Raw genomic sequence first — 16,919 nt, 5'->3', positions numbered from 1 at the left:
TAATTAATTTTATTTTTGGCTGCGTTGGGTCTTCATTGCTGCACGCAGGCTTTCTCTAGTTGCGGCGAGCAGGGGCTACTCGTTGTGGTGCGCGGGCTTCTCATTGCGGTGGCTTCTCTTGTTGCGGAGCACGGGCTGTAGGTCCATGGGCTTCAGTAGTTGTGGCTCGTGGGCTCAGTAGTTGTGGCTCGCGGGCTCTAGAGCGCAGGCTCAGTAGTTGTGGCACACGGGCTTAGTTGCTCTGCAGCATGTGGGATCTCCCTGGACCAGGGCTCGAACCCGTGTCCCCTGCATTGGCAGGCGGATTCTTAACCACTGCACCACTAGGGAAGTCCCAATAATTTTTTAATGTATATGGAACAAAGTACATATTTTTTAAAATTGTAGCTCACTGTGTTGTTTTTTATATCATAATTTATTTTCAGAAAAATATTAATGAATTTGTGATTGAATTGTATTCTTTTTAGTATTTTGTGTTTTAAATGGTAGCATGTTTCTTTGTTGGAAGAAAATTAAAAGAGCAGAAAAACTGGGAGAAAAGAGACATGCAGAAGATTTGTTTATTCTGTGCTCATGTATTCAGAATTTATGATAGAAACTGTAGTCTAGGTCAGATTGAATTATTATTTTATAAGAAAGTTAATTGTGTCATATGCAGTATGTCATGCAATAAAGCTTGAGATAGTTCAGAAGAACTTTGGGTTGGGCCTTGGTTTGATTTCAGGGTCTGTTATTTGGACAGTTGCCCTAACCTCACAAAGTCTTAGTTAATGCCCTTTAAATTACATGTAGGATACTATGCATCTTGAGTTTTTGTTAGATGTTGTATATGATGCCTGCCACATAATACTTGACCTATTTTCAATGATTATTAATTCCTTTTCCCCATAAATTATTATTTTGCATATTTTAATTTGAATCCTCCTATAAGAGTTTATTTTGGAACAAAACAGTGTTTCTTTTAGAAAGTAATGAATAATTAAGCTGTTCGGCCCCCTTTCTACCATTAGAATGGATGAGTTGAGATTCTTTTGAAAATTTGTAATAGTTCTTTTGTCCTTTAAAATAATGTTGTCTTTTCATCAAACTTTAAGTAACTATGTTCTATGAATGAAAATTACCCTACTCATGAGACAGGGAAGCATTTTACATGATTGTTTTTAGCTCTCTTTATTCATTGTCAACAGAAACTGGGTTGGCTAATACATGCTTGCCCTTTTGTTCTTCTCATAGCTTAGAGCACTTGCTGTAACTTACTTATCTGTTTACAATCTAAATTTATTGAAATACAGTTTACTATCTTATTCTCAGCAATTTTCTGTTATGTCTTTGCATTTCTATTTAGATAAGATTGACTTAGTTTCCTATAAAATGGTGAAGGATTGTTTTTCTCAGCACAGTAACTTTCTCATTATGAGAGCTCAATAAATGGTTAACTCCTATTATTATTAGCTAACAGAAGTATTGATATTACTATTTCCAAGGTTGGACACAACATTAAAAGTCAGTTAGTCTGTTTACCCAGCTAATTCTGGAATACCATTCTAAATATAATATCCTTTTTATGTGGTCCTCCATCCTTTCCTCGAATACTTCTGATTATGTGAGCCGAACTTTCCAAAGTTCTTTTCATCTTCTGAGAATACTCACTGTTAGAAAGTCTTTCTTATGCCGAGCAGAAGTCTGTCTCCCTGTAGTTTTCTTTTCTTTACCTTGATTTTGTTCTTTGGGGGTCATATATAATTCATCTAATCCTACTTCCATGGGGTGGCCTGTTTACCATCTTGGTCCCCTAAGTTATTTATTTTTCCTTGTTTGTGGTTCTTACTATATATTACTATATATCTTTATATATTATTACTATATATCCGCACCCCTTTCCTCCAGCCTTCCAGATATTCCTCTAGTCAGCTCAATTCTCTTCATTTTGATTGCCACTGACCTACTTTAAAACTTCATAAGTGTTTCACGAAGTATTGCAGTGGCCTCTTTAATCAATCAGGTTAGACTCAGTTATGCTGCAGTAACAAAAGACCTTGAAAGCTCTTACTGTCTTTTGACAGTTGAGGTTCATTTCTTGCTCATGCTGCTTGACCATTGTGAGTCATTTACTGCAGCACTGCTCTATGTCCTCTTACCTCCAGGCAGGAATTATGCTGTTGGGGCACCCTCTGTCAAAGATTCCTGATAAAGAGCAAAGAGCAATGGCAAAATACATAATAGTGCATTCATTGAAGCTTCTGTTCAGAAGTGGTACATGCCATCTCTGCTCATATTTCATTGACCAAGACATTTACCACCAAGCTTAAAGTCAAGTGGATGAGAAGGTGTTATCCATCAGTGGGAGGTACCAAAGTCACATGGCCAAGCTTGATGTCAGTGGGACAGGGAGGGATAGCACATATTTGGGAAAAGGATACAATCTACCATACCTCTTAATTGAGGTCTTCTCTCTTCTAATAACCTATACTCCAAACAGGTGCTGTTTATATTACTAAAAACACAGATATGTTTCTAAAACACAATTATCGGTGTATTTATACATGTTTTTGAAACCTTTGAGCCATATTGGCTTCTTACGGTATTTTCTTCACCTGTGATTTCTGAGTCAGAATTTCAGTATCTGAAAGTGTGTAGACCTTCTAAGTCTTATGGTTTTAGATCATACAATCATGGTTATTTTTCCTCTTTTCTGAGAAGGTAGTGTGCTTCCTGTTTTCTTAATGATCAATTATCCCTTTTTGGCAAAATGACCAGAATAATAAAATACCATTTTGTTTTTTTACTTCTATAGAATCTGCTAATTTGACTTGACTCCCCCCCTCCACCCCTTTGTGCCTGCTTTCTCTCTCTTTCTCTTTTTAAAAATAATGCTCTATTCAGACTGTTCTTCATCAGTCTTTGCAATTTCATGGGATTTTGTATGTATTTCTAATGAACTTGTCAAAGGTTACACTTTGTATTTTAAGTTTAGGTTGTCTCACACTCCTCACTAATAGAAAAGCACTTTGCTGTGAATAGATTTTGGAAAACAAAAACCTGCAGGTTTTTTCAGAAGTTTCTTCATTTGGCATTTTTAATATTGCAGATTTAATGGCTATTAACTCTTATGTTTTTATAATTTGTATAGTTTTCATAATATACCATATCCTTCTCATGTAACTCTATTTAAATAAAGTAAAACATTTGGTTGAAAAGCTTTAAAACAAATCCAGGAAATGTGTGCAGTTCATATCACCCAGAGTTTTTATTAATGCTTCAGTGATTTGCACCACATATGGGACTTATGAAAATCTTGCTTTTGTGGCTTTGAAGAAATACTTAAAATGTCTGCCATAATGCTGTCAAGTTGGCATTATGTGTGGTAGTATACTTTAATTATAATTTTCTTAAGTTTTTAAAATTAAACACAGCTGATTTTGATGGAAAGGTTTTGTTGTGTTTTTTTTTTTCCCCCCTCTAAAATGCAAATCATTGCTTTGCACACAATGGAAGATTACATGGGTCTCTTGAAGCTGTTACGCTCTGTCCGGTCCATGCTTACTTAGGGAGACTCTAGTCTGTGGGTATGTGATATTTGTGAAACTTAATGGCCCTTTGGAGTCGTCCATTGGTGCTGCTTTCCTAATGGGTTGTCAGCCGGTTCACCCATGGCAGTGTATAACACAGCTGTCAAGTGCCTTGGCTCAGAGCTTCTTCTTTGCCAAGAGTTGGTGTTTAGAGTGAAGATACTCAATTTGGAAAAGTACAGTAAAAATAGCATGGAGAAAATTGGAATTATATGATAACAGTAACATTATATTTGTAAATTAGTAGCTTTCAATGCCTTACGGTATTGTGATCCAATAGAGGTGATTATCAGAGGGCAAAGGAGCAAGGTCCCTGGATGTGGTGGTTCAAGGATTTCAAGATGATGAGTATATTCAGTAGAGAATGGTGATAGAGTATAGCCCTAGTTGAAGAAATGGTTATGTGATCCTGCAACATTGAGGGTCCTTTGGTAAATAAGGTGATAAGAGGAGCTGGAAATGAGTAATTAATAAATTCCCATTTTGTTAAATTGCTACAGTGTGCAATTCTTTAAAAGAAGTAGAAAAATGAGCCTTTAGACCTAAGGGGCATGTGCATTAAAGGAAGAGACACTACAGACATTGTAGACACAAGTGAATGAAAGCATATATCTAATTGTAAATGTTTAGAGAAAAACATGTTCACCCTAAGACTAATTATTTCATCTATTAATATTTTTAGGACTGGGAAGGGATTAAGACTTTAACTTTTAAATTTAAATTTATTATTATTGTTAGTGTGGTTAGAGAGTGGGATTAGACACTAAATGTTTGAAAGTCGAATGGATGTTTCAGGTGAGGCTAATCCTACAAAAGACCTTAGCCTTACAGAGATTTTGGAGAGGGTGGAAATAATAGGAATTACTTGGCCAGAGGAGACAGCATCCAGTAGAACAGCATCCACTAGGGCACAGTAAGAATCCAAAGTAATGAAGATAGAAGGGATTCGTTGCAAAAGGTGTCTTCAGCCTTAAATTATATGGGTTGTTTTTTGTTTTTTTTTTTTTTTTTTTTAGTTGGGAATGGGGAGCACTGCAGTTTCTTGGGAGGAGACTTCATACATGTTTGATGTAAATTGGATTGTGAGGTAAAGATTTTGATGCTGGTGAGGATGCTCTGGTACGAAGTTGTATAAAATTCAGTCTATGTGAGCAGCTCTGTAAGTAGATGATAACACTGAGGGGCAGTTTAGTTGAGGATGCGGTAGAGGAACACTATCCTTGGACTTTTTAAATCTATGAAAACTGTCACACCTGCGTAATGTGAGGGGCGCAGAAGAGCCAAGCCAGCGGTGGCTCCCTTCTAAACCTCCCAACTATCCCGTCTGGGAAATGGCTTGCTGATTTCTGCTGTGGCTGCTGCTGTGGCTCTTGTAAACTTAGGTCAAGTCTGCCCATGGCTTTGGGGTTAGAGATTGGGGCTTGCCAGCTTCAGAGTCAAGTTGTTCTTGTAGTTAATTATTTAGAGCTGTTGGGCATGGCACAGAAACATGTACACACACACACAACCTGATTTCTTTTTTATTTTTCAGCACCTGTTTGTTTCTTTTCTTCTTGAAACAGTGATTTTTTAGGGAGGTAGTAGGGGGCTTGGAATTATTTCTAAAGATGAATACTTACCTAGAACTGTTGCTTACAAAACATTTTATAAATCTGAAATCACATTGTGATCTTTAAAGATAATATTGAACTACTTTACAGAATTTTGTCATATCTTAATAGTAAGGTAATTTTGAAAATCTCAATAACAATGATTGGCGTTACTGAGTGGACAGCCAGGGTTAACTGATACATAGTCTTAGCACTATTTGTGATGTTGATTTAAAGCACTTTTTGGCAGATGAAGTTTGTCTGCTAGGTTTATATATTTATCAACTTAAATATAAATTTTGTCCCTCAAAAACAATAAAATAAAGGTTGATAGAGTTATAAAAGAGGGAAATTATATTTCTGATATTCTGTAGTTTTTATACCTTAGCATTCTCTCTCTTAAAAAGATTTGCTTAACTTTGTTCTTCAAGTATAATTAAAACATATGGGCAGTAGTGCCAGTCTTCCTAAACATTTATTCTATTCTATTCTGTTCTGTTCTGTTCTATTCTATTCTATTCTGTTTATTTTTGGCTGTATTGGGTCTTCGTTGCTGCACACGGCTTTCTCTAGTTGCGGTGAGCGGGGACTACTCTTCCTTGCGGCGCGTGGGCGTCTCCTTGTGGTGGGTTCTCTTGTTGCGGAGCACGGGCTCTAGGCACCCGGGCTTCAGTAGTTGTGTCACGCGCACTTAGTAGTTGTGGCTCACGGGCTGTAGAGCGCAGGCTCAATAGTTGTGGCACATGGGCTTTGTTGCTCTGCGGCATGTGGGATCTTCCTGGACCAGGGCTCCAACCGGTGTCCCCTGCATTGGTAGGCAGATTCTTAACCACTGCGCCACCAGGGAAGTCCCTTCCTAAAATTTTTTAACACCTATGTGATTTCCCACACGTTGAGTATCTACTATGATTTTAGTCTGGAGTGAGTGGTGATGGACTATAAAGAAATGAAATACATAATTTTTTTCTACCTCAAACACATGCACACAAAATTCAAATAACAGTGTGAGTCTGGCCATGATTAGTGGTTACAAACAAGAAGGGTAACAGTATTATATGAGAATAGGAAAATACTCATTGGTGTATAGCATTCATTTCTCAGATATTTATTGAAGACCTATTCCTTTAGAGCAGAACATAAAGCATATTACATAATAGGCACTTAAATATTTGTTGAATATTGCCAGTAAATAAGGTAGATAACTGTGTCTGCCCCCAGATTGCTCATAGCTTCTTGGGAGAAAAGAGCCACAGAAATGATTCATTACAACTCAGTGGTGAAAGTACAGATTTGTAGATGTTAGAATGCTGTGCTGATCTGGGACAGGAAGGATGAATAGAATTAAATAGAGGAGGAAAGGATAGAGTGGGATAGGGAGGGATTCTAGGCCAAAGCAGGGTTAGTAGTGATTAATGGTAGTGTTTAGTACAGAAGTTCTCACTCTAGGATCTGCTTCAGAGTTCATCAACGCTATGGAATTGTATGCAGTATTTTGCTTTTCCTTGTGTTTTTTAGGAGAAAGAGTCTGTAATAACTTTCATTAGATTTTTTTTAACATGGAATCATGACCCCAAAATGATTGAGAACCAAGAGCTTATTAGTACCACAATATATTATCTGCTCCTGAGCCAGCATAGTCCCAGGTATCAATCAGGTGGTAGAACTGTCTTTCTTAGCAAAGCCACTTGTCTCATCACATTTCTTCCCGTAACTTAAAGTACAAAACACCAGATGGAATTACTTTCTGTACTGCTTAGTCTTGGAGGCTCCATGTGTATCTGTATACATGTGTGTGTATCTGTGTGTGTGTGTGTGAGAGAGAGAGAGAGAGAGGGAGAGAGGGAGAGAGAGAGGGAGAGAGGGAGAGAGAGAGAGAGGGAGAGAGAGAGGGAGAGAGAGAGAGGGAGAGAGGGAGAGAGGGAGAGAGGGAGAGAGAGAGAGAGGGAGAGGCAGAGGCAGAGAGTTTCTCTTTTGGACCAGCCATAGTTGAGATTTAAGAGACTGAGGAACGTAAAAATTGATAGTGATAGTTGCTGAGTTCTTTTTACCTGTTCCTTGAGTAAAAAGAAACTTTGCCTTCATACTTAACCATATCTGCATCTAACTCAGCAATTCTGTAATTCTCTGTTGAGTTGCACGTCAGGGCAGAGAAAGGGAGCACATTCAGCGTCTTCATTAATTTGGTCCCAACCTTCTCTGAGGTACTTGGTGACTTTGCTAACTTTCTGCCACATCACTGGTGACAGTATGACTTTTGACGACTCCCTTATGCAGAAATAAGTCAGTTGCAAATCCAAACTGTGTTAAAAACACTGCTTCATTCAGTGCAATTGTGTGTTTTCATGTTTTCCTTTCAGTGTGAGGGAAATCACTGATCACATAGAAGCTGATTAGTGGTTGAAAATCACATAAGTCATTCATGACTCTCATTTGGAACCAGATGATTTTGGATTGAAGAATCAGTAGTTTCCATGGCTGTTTTGTGTATTAGTGATAATAACCTTGTGCTGACATTGCCTGACAAAGAAATATGATCTGTAGTGGAAACTCCAGGAGATACATTAGCACAGAGAGTTAGGCTCCCAGCATTTTCATTAGCTTTTTGCCTTTTGCCTTTGTCGTTGAGTGATCTTGGCTGTGCACTGCTGCTCTTCCACTCCAATCCCTCATTTATTCTGGAATGAAAACAGTAAATAGAATTTGTGGGTTTTACTTCATAGAAGGGCAAGGGTTTTGAAACAAACTTTATACATTGTCCTCTTTAATCAGAGATATTTTATGTTTTTCTTTCATATTATACTATCTAAAGCCTTGAAGTTTTTTCTATCCATAAACTGTAAATTCATGTTTTCTCTGTTGTTGAATAAATGATTCTTTTGAATTCTGACCTTCAAGACTTATGAGATAATGAAGTGGTATTTATTTAAGTGAAGATGTGTGTCAGTAGAAGACATTGTTTAATGTTTGATGTGATTCTGTACATGTCCTATTGCTTTCATTCTAAGCATTATTGATTTTAAGATACACCTTCAATTTAATAACAGCTTTTGGAGAATAAAGAAACATTAATCAATTACAAGATAGATCTGGGCTTTAAAAATGAGTGAAGAACTGAGGAAATGTGACAGCATATATGTAGTCTACCTAAAAAACACAGTTAAGTCCCTTAACTAGGGAATAAACTGTGGTGATTTTTTCAGTTTTGCTTCTTGAGCACTTTCACCCTTATTGTGTATTCCATATTTTCTATTCTAACTTTAATGGAGTCATATAGTCTTTAACCCTAAAAAGCAAGTTCACTTACAATCTTAGGAAAACAGACTGGTTACTTTGAAAATGATTTTTTTTTCCATTGTGAACAAGGAAGATTGTTGTAGAAGTTCATTTTCAAAATAAAACTAGTTGAAGCAAGTGACTTTTTGATGAGACACTGCTTCAAATTGGCTCTGCCCATAGGGAGTTACATTGTGGCCAGCAGAAACTATTGCCATTTACTAAGGCAAATCTGTAATGAGTTGGGCAAAGGCTTGAATTGTTTCCATCCTCCTTGATGGAGTGGAAATTACAGAGCCAAAAGCCACATGCAGAATTGCCTGAATATTCAGCAAAGAATTACTGTGCTGCTCTTTTGCTGGTAGGTAGAACCTTGTATTGAAGAATTATATCCACCTTTCTGACAGGTTTTCTTACAAAATATGTATCATTTCATTGAATAGTATTAGAGATTACTGTATTTCATCAGTTTCAAAATGCACATTTTCTCCCACATATTTATGTTGTTAAAATTAGGGATGCTCTTTACAAATGATGGCATCTCACAATTGACTGGAGTTATGATATAGTTGTCACCTGCCTGTACTCTAGTGAACTTGAGCATAGCTACTTATATTGTTGTCACTTCAACTGAATTGTGTGCACTTTGGGTATTATATGAGTTGAGTTCAGTTGCCATTAACATGTCTTCAGAAAGAGTACCCTGTGATTTGACATGGAAAAACAATGTACACAAAATGGCATGAAAACAGAAGCGGGGCACAATTTAGATATGAAGAAAGCAAAATATTCATTACTGAAGAAATGACTGCAGTTCCTCATTTTTTTGCAAAGCCATAATCAAGTGCTTTACCATGTCTACAAAAAGAAAATACCTAAGTAGAAGAGGCTGTGCTATGTATGCTTTTATTACCGAAATCCCTGCTAAAGAATTGACTACCACACACCACGCAAGAAAGATCCAGCATTAAAACTTGCAAAAAGGGCGTCAGTGGCTTGGAAGAATATCTCTGAGGTACTCTTAAGAAATGCTGCCTATATTCCCAACATCCTTGATCACACAAAAGTTAAAGTAATATAGAAGTGTGATTGGATTTGAAGCAATTCAGAAGTGTAAGATGTTTCAGGAACATATCAACCAATTAATTCTGATTTTTTTACATGTATAAGAATAATACATAATAAAAATCTATACCCAAAGTCAGAAAATTCTTTCAGTAAGTATAGTGTAAGAATTTTAAGTACTAGGAAAACATTTTGACAGTTTAATTGGTGATGTTTTTATTTTCAGTGGTGGATCTTATCTGTGATTATTGATTCAGCGACTTGCTAATTTGTTATTGAAACTGTATTCTTGATGTAATTATTGTAGGTGCCTAATGGATAAGAACTTCGTTAGGATTGGGAAATGGTTTGTCCGACCCTATGAAAAAGATGAAAAGCCGGTCAACAAAAGGTGAGTCTTTAGAATGCTTTTGGGTTTTTGGTTTCTTTTGCTTGACCACAGCTATCTTTGGGGAAGAGGTGAATGGAGGAAGTAGCTTTTATTTATTGTCCAATAATGTTAGTAGTTTAGATGTTTGAAACAGATTCCTGGATCACATTTTATTAAGTACTCTATCATTAAATTTTTGTGGAATATTAAATTTTGACTAGAAAAATGATTGTCAGTAACCCATATCTAAGTCCCTTATAACCACACTATTTGGAATTGAATTACTCTATTTTGTTATTTTCATTATTCTAATTTATCTTTCTTCCTTATAGTGTTATGTGGCACAACTTTAAATCAACAGTCGAGTGAATTCAAATGGTGACAGTTTTTATAGAATTGTTTGATGCCCCTTAAAAGTCAGTCAACACATCCTTGACAGTTGTCAAACCAGGACTGGGAATTACTTCTCTAAATAACCCTAAACCTTTAACCATCATTTATTATATGCATGGCTTTAAAGGCAGCCTTTGATACTAAACAAATATGGAGTTTTAGATCAATCAAGCCAGAATCAAAAATGAAAACCGTCAAAATCTAATATTTATCTCACTTTCCTTTGAACACAGTGTAGATTTAATTGGAAGTTGGTGACTATTTCATTTTTGTAGAGCTGGGTACACAATCTTGATTCTATTTTACTGTCCGTGAACTTGCCCTAAGCTAAGGGTCCCCAGCTTCTGGCTGCAGACAGGTGCTCTTGAAACCTTATGTGGTAGATTAGATCTTTTGGATAGCTGGCCAGAATTTCAGCTGGCTACTCCTGCCACTTCTTCCTGTAAGAGATTTAATAGCAGCCTTCTCTCCAGCCTGTATGTCTTAAAGCTTTGATGAAGTGGTTGTCTTAAAGCTTTGATGAAGTGATTTCTGAGCAATGTAACCACTTCCTCATTAACTAAATCTAATTTATGAAAATTGGGATTTCTTTTTTCAAATCAGATAAATTAGGGCCTGGCTTTTTTTTTTTTCCCCAAATCACCATGAACTTCCTTGAAATGTTTCCCCCTTTTTAGTACATTTAGGATTTATTAAAAATTATATTTAAGTAGACAGGTATTATGTGTATCAAAGTTTGCCTGAAAAGGATAAAACTGATTTTAGAAAAAGGTACTAGTGTGCATGGGTGTGATTCTGTTTACAGATGCTTTGATTGATGGAGAGGAACTTTTTTTTTCCTTTTATTTTTATTGATTTGGTCTAACTAATGAATGTTTCATGGACATAATTCATCTTAGCATTTTCCTAAAATTTACAGAGGACTTAGATTTTCCTACTGGTTGAAGTTTGGGCTTTTATTGTCGAGGAGTCTGAATGGTTATACATGGATTTGTTTTAGTGCATTGTTCTTCTTTGCCATTCCTAGTGTGCCTCTCCATGCTTAGTGTGCATTCTTGCAGCTGGTCACTGATGAATTGACTGAGCCAGTCCTAAAACTTTTGATCAATAGGTATAGATGTTTGTGTGATGATTTGAGAGGAATTTGGGGATGAAGAAGAAATGTAGAAATAAAAAAGGGATTGAAGGAGTAGCAATTTGTATTTTAATGTAAAAAATAATGTTTAAAAGTCAGATGTGCTTAATGATCTTTTGTATAGCTTGTATATCTTTACACTTTATTTAGATACTCAGAGTCTTCCTAACTTAAGCAAGCCAGATGTCGATAATACATGTAATATATTTGGATATTTGATTTTGTGTAAAACTGGGAGGCTGTTGATTTCTGAGCAATGTAATTAAGTTATTTTATTATTTTTAAGACTTTATACTTGTGGTTGAACCTCGTGGAACTTTGTTTTCTTGTAGTGTAGAAATATTGATGATTAAAAAAACTATTTTAGAAGACATTAACAGTTAGAAAACATTTTAAAGCAAAGATTCAATTTAAAAATTCGGCATTTGCTATAATAAAGCTTTATTAGGTGTAATGACTTTTCCACTCATTCTCTGAGTGGAAAATAGAGCATCTTGTTGGATGTTGAAACAGGATCTCAGTGCTTAAGTCATTTTGGATGGACAGAGTGGCCCTGTAGAGGAGGGCATTTAGAATAAGAAGAGTTGGGATCACATCCCGTACCTCTCTTTACAAGTTATTTGCTTTTAGAAAAGTTGTTTAATTTTTCTGGGGTGAACTTTTATTTTTGCTGTTATTGAATTGATAATAATTAGTATCTTAGATGGTTATTGTGAAGATTAAATGAGTTAATTTATGTGGCTAGTTTATAATTTAGTTGAGCAAAAGCAAGAACAAATTAATCTTCTTGAAGCTTAATTTTTTTTTTTTTCAGTACATACCGATTTAGTAACCAGGGGAGAGGAAAATTTGCTGCCCAGTGTTAAACACATTGTATATACACATTAATATTTTTAGTAATTCTCTTATTTGATATCATTAGACCCAGATAAAAGGAATACACTTTTAAAGTAGTGATGTTAGCCTATAGATACTTTTTTTCAATAGATTAAAAAGACGATTTAACACACTATTTTATGTAAGCTAAAATAATTCTAATAGTGGCGACAAATGAATATACTGATGATTAGGTTTCACCTGCTCGATTAATAGCATATTATTTTTTGAGCTATCATTTCTCTCCGTATTGATAGCAAAACTAAATCATTTGCTGGTGGACTCTAAAAGAGTTCTCAGTGTTGGATATGAGATGAAGTTCGGGATAATTATAGAAGTTTGACCAGGCAGGTTCAAGAAGATAAAAGAAATTTATATCATTCTTTTGCTATAGTAACATATCTTTTGTTACTCATCCTTGGGAATATAATAAGTAGGAAAGAGAACTTGGCTTTGTCCTAAAGAGTTGTGACAACTAACATCAAGCATAAAAAATTTGTGATTTGTAAGGTATGTTGAACTTGAAAAAGCCTTTGCTTTCAGAATATTCTTAAAAACAAACCAGTAAAAAAAATGTTCTTTTAAAATAATTTAGTTGTTCCAATGGAGTTTCTTTCTATTGGAAAGGTGTTGATTTTCTAATTTAGTCTAGTTTCAACCCACATTTGACTACCACAGAATTTGAAGTTTATATTCCTTAGTCTTTGAATGCCAATTTTAGCAAAGTAATTGATTGCCCCCAGTAACAATTTGGACCTTTGATCTTTCCTGGTTTCAGGTGTACAGTAGCTGAGTTAACACAAATACCAACTTGCCAGTGCATTTTCTGAATTAATTCACCATTTCTTCCTCGTGAGCAAACCTGCCCTGCTCTAGGGTGATACTCCAAATAGCCTCACGTGTTTTCAACTATTCTAATTACCTTTGTGTGTGCTGTTAGCAGATGCACACGCACATACACGATGGGAAGTACGTCACTTTGGGTGCTTTTGTGTCATTTCATCTGGATATTTTCTTGACTCTTAAGCCTGGGATTATTTCTTTAATTTCTTTTTTTATGTTCTCACACTACCTAATGTGCAAGAGATGCCCTTGTCTTTTGGTTTTAGTAGCAAAAAACCAGTTTTTGTGTAACAAGATGAAATATTTTGATGTAGGAGAATATTTTTTAGCACTTTAAAACTTTCATTCCTTCTTTTTCCTCACCCTCCCCTATCGCTTCACCTCTTCTTGTTTTCTATCCCATCCTCCTCTTTCCTGTACTTTCCTTATATTATAGCCCAGTCATCTGTGCTTCCTTCTTGAGATGCAAAGATGAAAAGTCAGGGAAAGGGATCTCTCATTAGAGGGTAGACAGACATGTAAACAATTACTTACAGTGTGAAAGATAAAGGGAATCTCTTACTAGTGTCCAGAAAAATTAAGGTCATTAGTGATGTGGTACCTTTAACAAGGACTAGCCAATGGGAAATTCATAAATAAAAGTAATGGGACAACTTGGATTTATTAATCATACATAACAGTTTTACCATATTTTTTGTATGTTTTTGGTGGATCTATAAAAAATGTAGTCGTTCTCTGCTGGTTTATTTGATGGAAGATATATCAAAAGGTTCTGTGTATTTCGTCACTTGAGTTTGAGAATTGTGTGAAAAGTGAGAAGACAGTGAGGTTAGAGTCCTGAGGAGCATCTACATTTACAGGATGGGTAGAGAAAAAGGAGTACCTAAAGGAGACTAGGAAAGGTCAGTGAGAAATGAGAACCAGGAGGATCGGTGTCACCAAAACCATGAATTTTTAATATTTCAAGATTAATCAGCTGTGTCTACCAGAGAGGCCATATAAAATACATTCTAAAAGGCAGTTATGCAGCCACTTTGGACATAACATGAGCAGTTTCAGTGCAGTAGTCAATTTCAGGTTGCAGTAGCGAATTTCAGGTTGCAGTAGCCTGAGTTACAAATGGCAGTTGAAATGAAGATAGGAATGTAGACTTCTTGTTATATTTTGTTATAAGTAGCTGCAAAGTAGAAAACTGTTGGATCTAGGAAGGGAGGAGACAAACTTTTAATAAGAGCCTATGATAAAACTAAGTGGTACTGTCTATTGTTTTTAAAAGAGTCTTTCATGTACCAGGCACTCTGCTTTGTACTTTCACAGACATTATGCATAGAGTGTCAAATTGAAAGACCAGCTCAACCAGAGGTAGCTTGTTTACTTTTTAAAAATTACTTTTTTTCCTTAATAACTGAAAGGCAATTATCACTGTTAGTTTTTGTTTTTTGTCCTATTAGCAGTCTAAAAAGTACACAATAAAAACTTATATCCTGAATATCAGTAATTTATTTTCACAGTTTAAATATATACTGTCAGTTTCAAAAAGGATTTTAAACACCTTACAGTAAGAGATACACCTTTAAAAAATGTATATATCGGGCTTCCCTGGTGGCGCAGTGGTTAAGAATCTGCCTGCCAATGCAGGGGACACGGGATCGAGCCGTGGTCTGAGAAGATCCCACATGCCACGAAGCAACTAAGCCCATGCGCCGAAACTGCTGAGCCTGCGCTCTGGAGCCCGCAAGCCACAACTACTGAGCCCACATGCCACAATTACTGAGCCCGCATGCCTAGAGCCGATGCTCCACAGCAGGAGAGGCCACCGCAGTGAGAAGCCGGTGCACCACAACGAAGAGTGGCCCCCGCTTGCCACAACTAGAGAAGGCCCGCGCGCAGCAACGAAGACCCAACGCAGCCGAAAATAAATAAATAAAATACATAAATTTATTTTAAAAATGTATATATATACTAGAGAGGTTTTGTGAATATCATTGTTGTAATTCCTGCTAGAGGACTGAAACTAAGCTGGAAACAGAGCTCTCCTTGATCACCGGTCCATCTAGAAATATAGATGATCTTCCATTAACTATCTGACTTTGTGGGACTTACTGAATCCCTCTGGACTTTAGTTTTAGCATTTATTATTTCTAAAATATTTTTCAGTTTTTCGATTCTCTGATTCTAGGGAAATTGTAGAATCTAGGCATGTCCCCAGAAAGTACATAATGTAATTTGTAAGTATTTGGTTTACTTCTTTGATGTTTTTGGAGTGTTAGAGGATATTATAAAAATAAAGATTTATTAAGAGTGGTTCTTAGAAAGTATTAAATTCCTATCTGAGAATCTGACAGGAGAGAGTGACAGTGTACTTCATGTAGGGTTTTATTAATAGTTGTGTAAGTTCGAAGTATTATTATAACTTAATATTTATGGCTAAAGAATATAGAATGCTGTGAGTGCTGAGATGAAATACTAAATTATGTAACTGTGAAGCTTCCTCTTTGTTATAATGTTCATATCTGGTCTGTTGTTACAGTCTTCTGCTGTCTGGGTCTCCTGACTTCAAACTGCTCACGTTTCTAATCCCTCTGCTCTGTGTATCCTTCTGTTAGTCTACTTTTGGTGAAGCACTCTCCCACATAAGAACATAATGTGGCGTCAGTGTTTAGGATGTTACCTGAACTTTATCTGGCATTCCTGTTCCCCAGTAGAAGCCTTTTGTCCAGCCATAGTTGCCCTTCACAATTCCTAGCATAGTCTAAACTCCTTTTCTCTTTTGTTCCTGTTCTTTTTTTCCCCCCCACTCTTTCTGTCTTCCCTGGCAAGTTAACTTTGATCTCTCTTCTTTGAGCTGCTCCCCTGAGGCGTCTTTTCTAGCTGTTTGTTTCTGACATTTTACCTCTATCAATAGTATGTTTTTACTGTTCTTTTTTTTTAATTTTATTATTTTAAAAATTTTATTTTTCTCTTGAATTTGTACTAAGGAAGATGAGAATTCACTCTCCTTCCTCCTTTTCCCATTCCTTCATTATTCCTAAATTGAATCTTTAAAACAGAATCATACTTATTTTGGTGTTTACTATACATCATTATTTCTCCTTTTATTCTACTCAACATCTATTACGGTCCCTAGTACAAAGGATATTACAGGTTTGGAGGAACTGAATGGAACTTCTTTCTGTTGTAAATCTAGTTTTCTAGGATCAAAATAAAAAATGAGGTCTTAAAACTCATTTAATGTAAAACAAAATATTGAGTTATGTCATTAAGACAACAACATTCTCTTTATCATTCTTATTTTAAAAGATGATCCTTTAAAATATTATCTTTTATAAATGGGTTAAAATCCTTGTTTCTTACAATTGTTAGTTTTGCATGAGTTTTTCCTCAGTATTATTTCTTATTGAGTGGTTTGTTCAAGTTTCAAGTTTGAGCAGTTGGGCTCTTTATGATGGTTACTTTAGTTCAAGTATTCCCTAGTAGAAAACATACATTATACCCTGTTGGACTTTGTCCCCCATTGCTAACCCATGAATTGCAATTCTGCTAGTGGAAGCAGACTCAACACATTCTGAGATCTTAACAGGCCTCATAGAAAGAAGGAGGCCTCTCTAATTGGTTGCACACAGAAGAGCCTAGAGGGAACATTGTTGGGGAACATTTGAAGGATTATTATGTATCACTGAAATTGACCAGTGTTGTTTACAGAGTTGATCTGGTACTGAGAATCTAAGAAAACAAAGGAACGTCTTAGTATGTATAATTGAAAACAGTTGACTAAAGTATTTCTATGTTAGATGAATTTTTAAAAA

At 36.0% G+C, this 16,919-nt stretch overlaps 1 protein-coding gene across 4 annotated transcripts in view; it reads left to right on the top strand.

Moving 5' to 3' along the window:
* MED13L (mediator complex subunit 13L) overlaps nucleotides 1-16,919 on the top strand; it is a 313,009-nt gene that overhangs the window by 157,129 nt on the left and 138,961 nt on the right. For all 4 annotated transcript variants that reach the window (XM_082416714.1, XM_082416716.1, XM_082416713.1 and 1 more), the window contains exon 4: nucleotides 9,804-9,887. In XM_082416714.1, the coding sequence (XP_082272840.1) occupies nucleotides 9,804-9,887 (84 nt within the window). The remainder of the gene's footprint in view (nucleotides 1-9,803; nucleotides 9,888-16,919) is intronic.

This window comes from Balaenoptera physalus (assembly GCF_965194825.1).
Source record: "Balaenoptera physalus genome assembly, chromosome: 12".
NCBI classification, from domain to species: Eukaryota; Metazoa; Chordata; class Mammalia; order Artiodactyla; family Balaenopteridae; genus Balaenoptera; species Balaenoptera physalus.
This window is presented reverse-complemented; position numbering and strand designations above follow the sequence as displayed.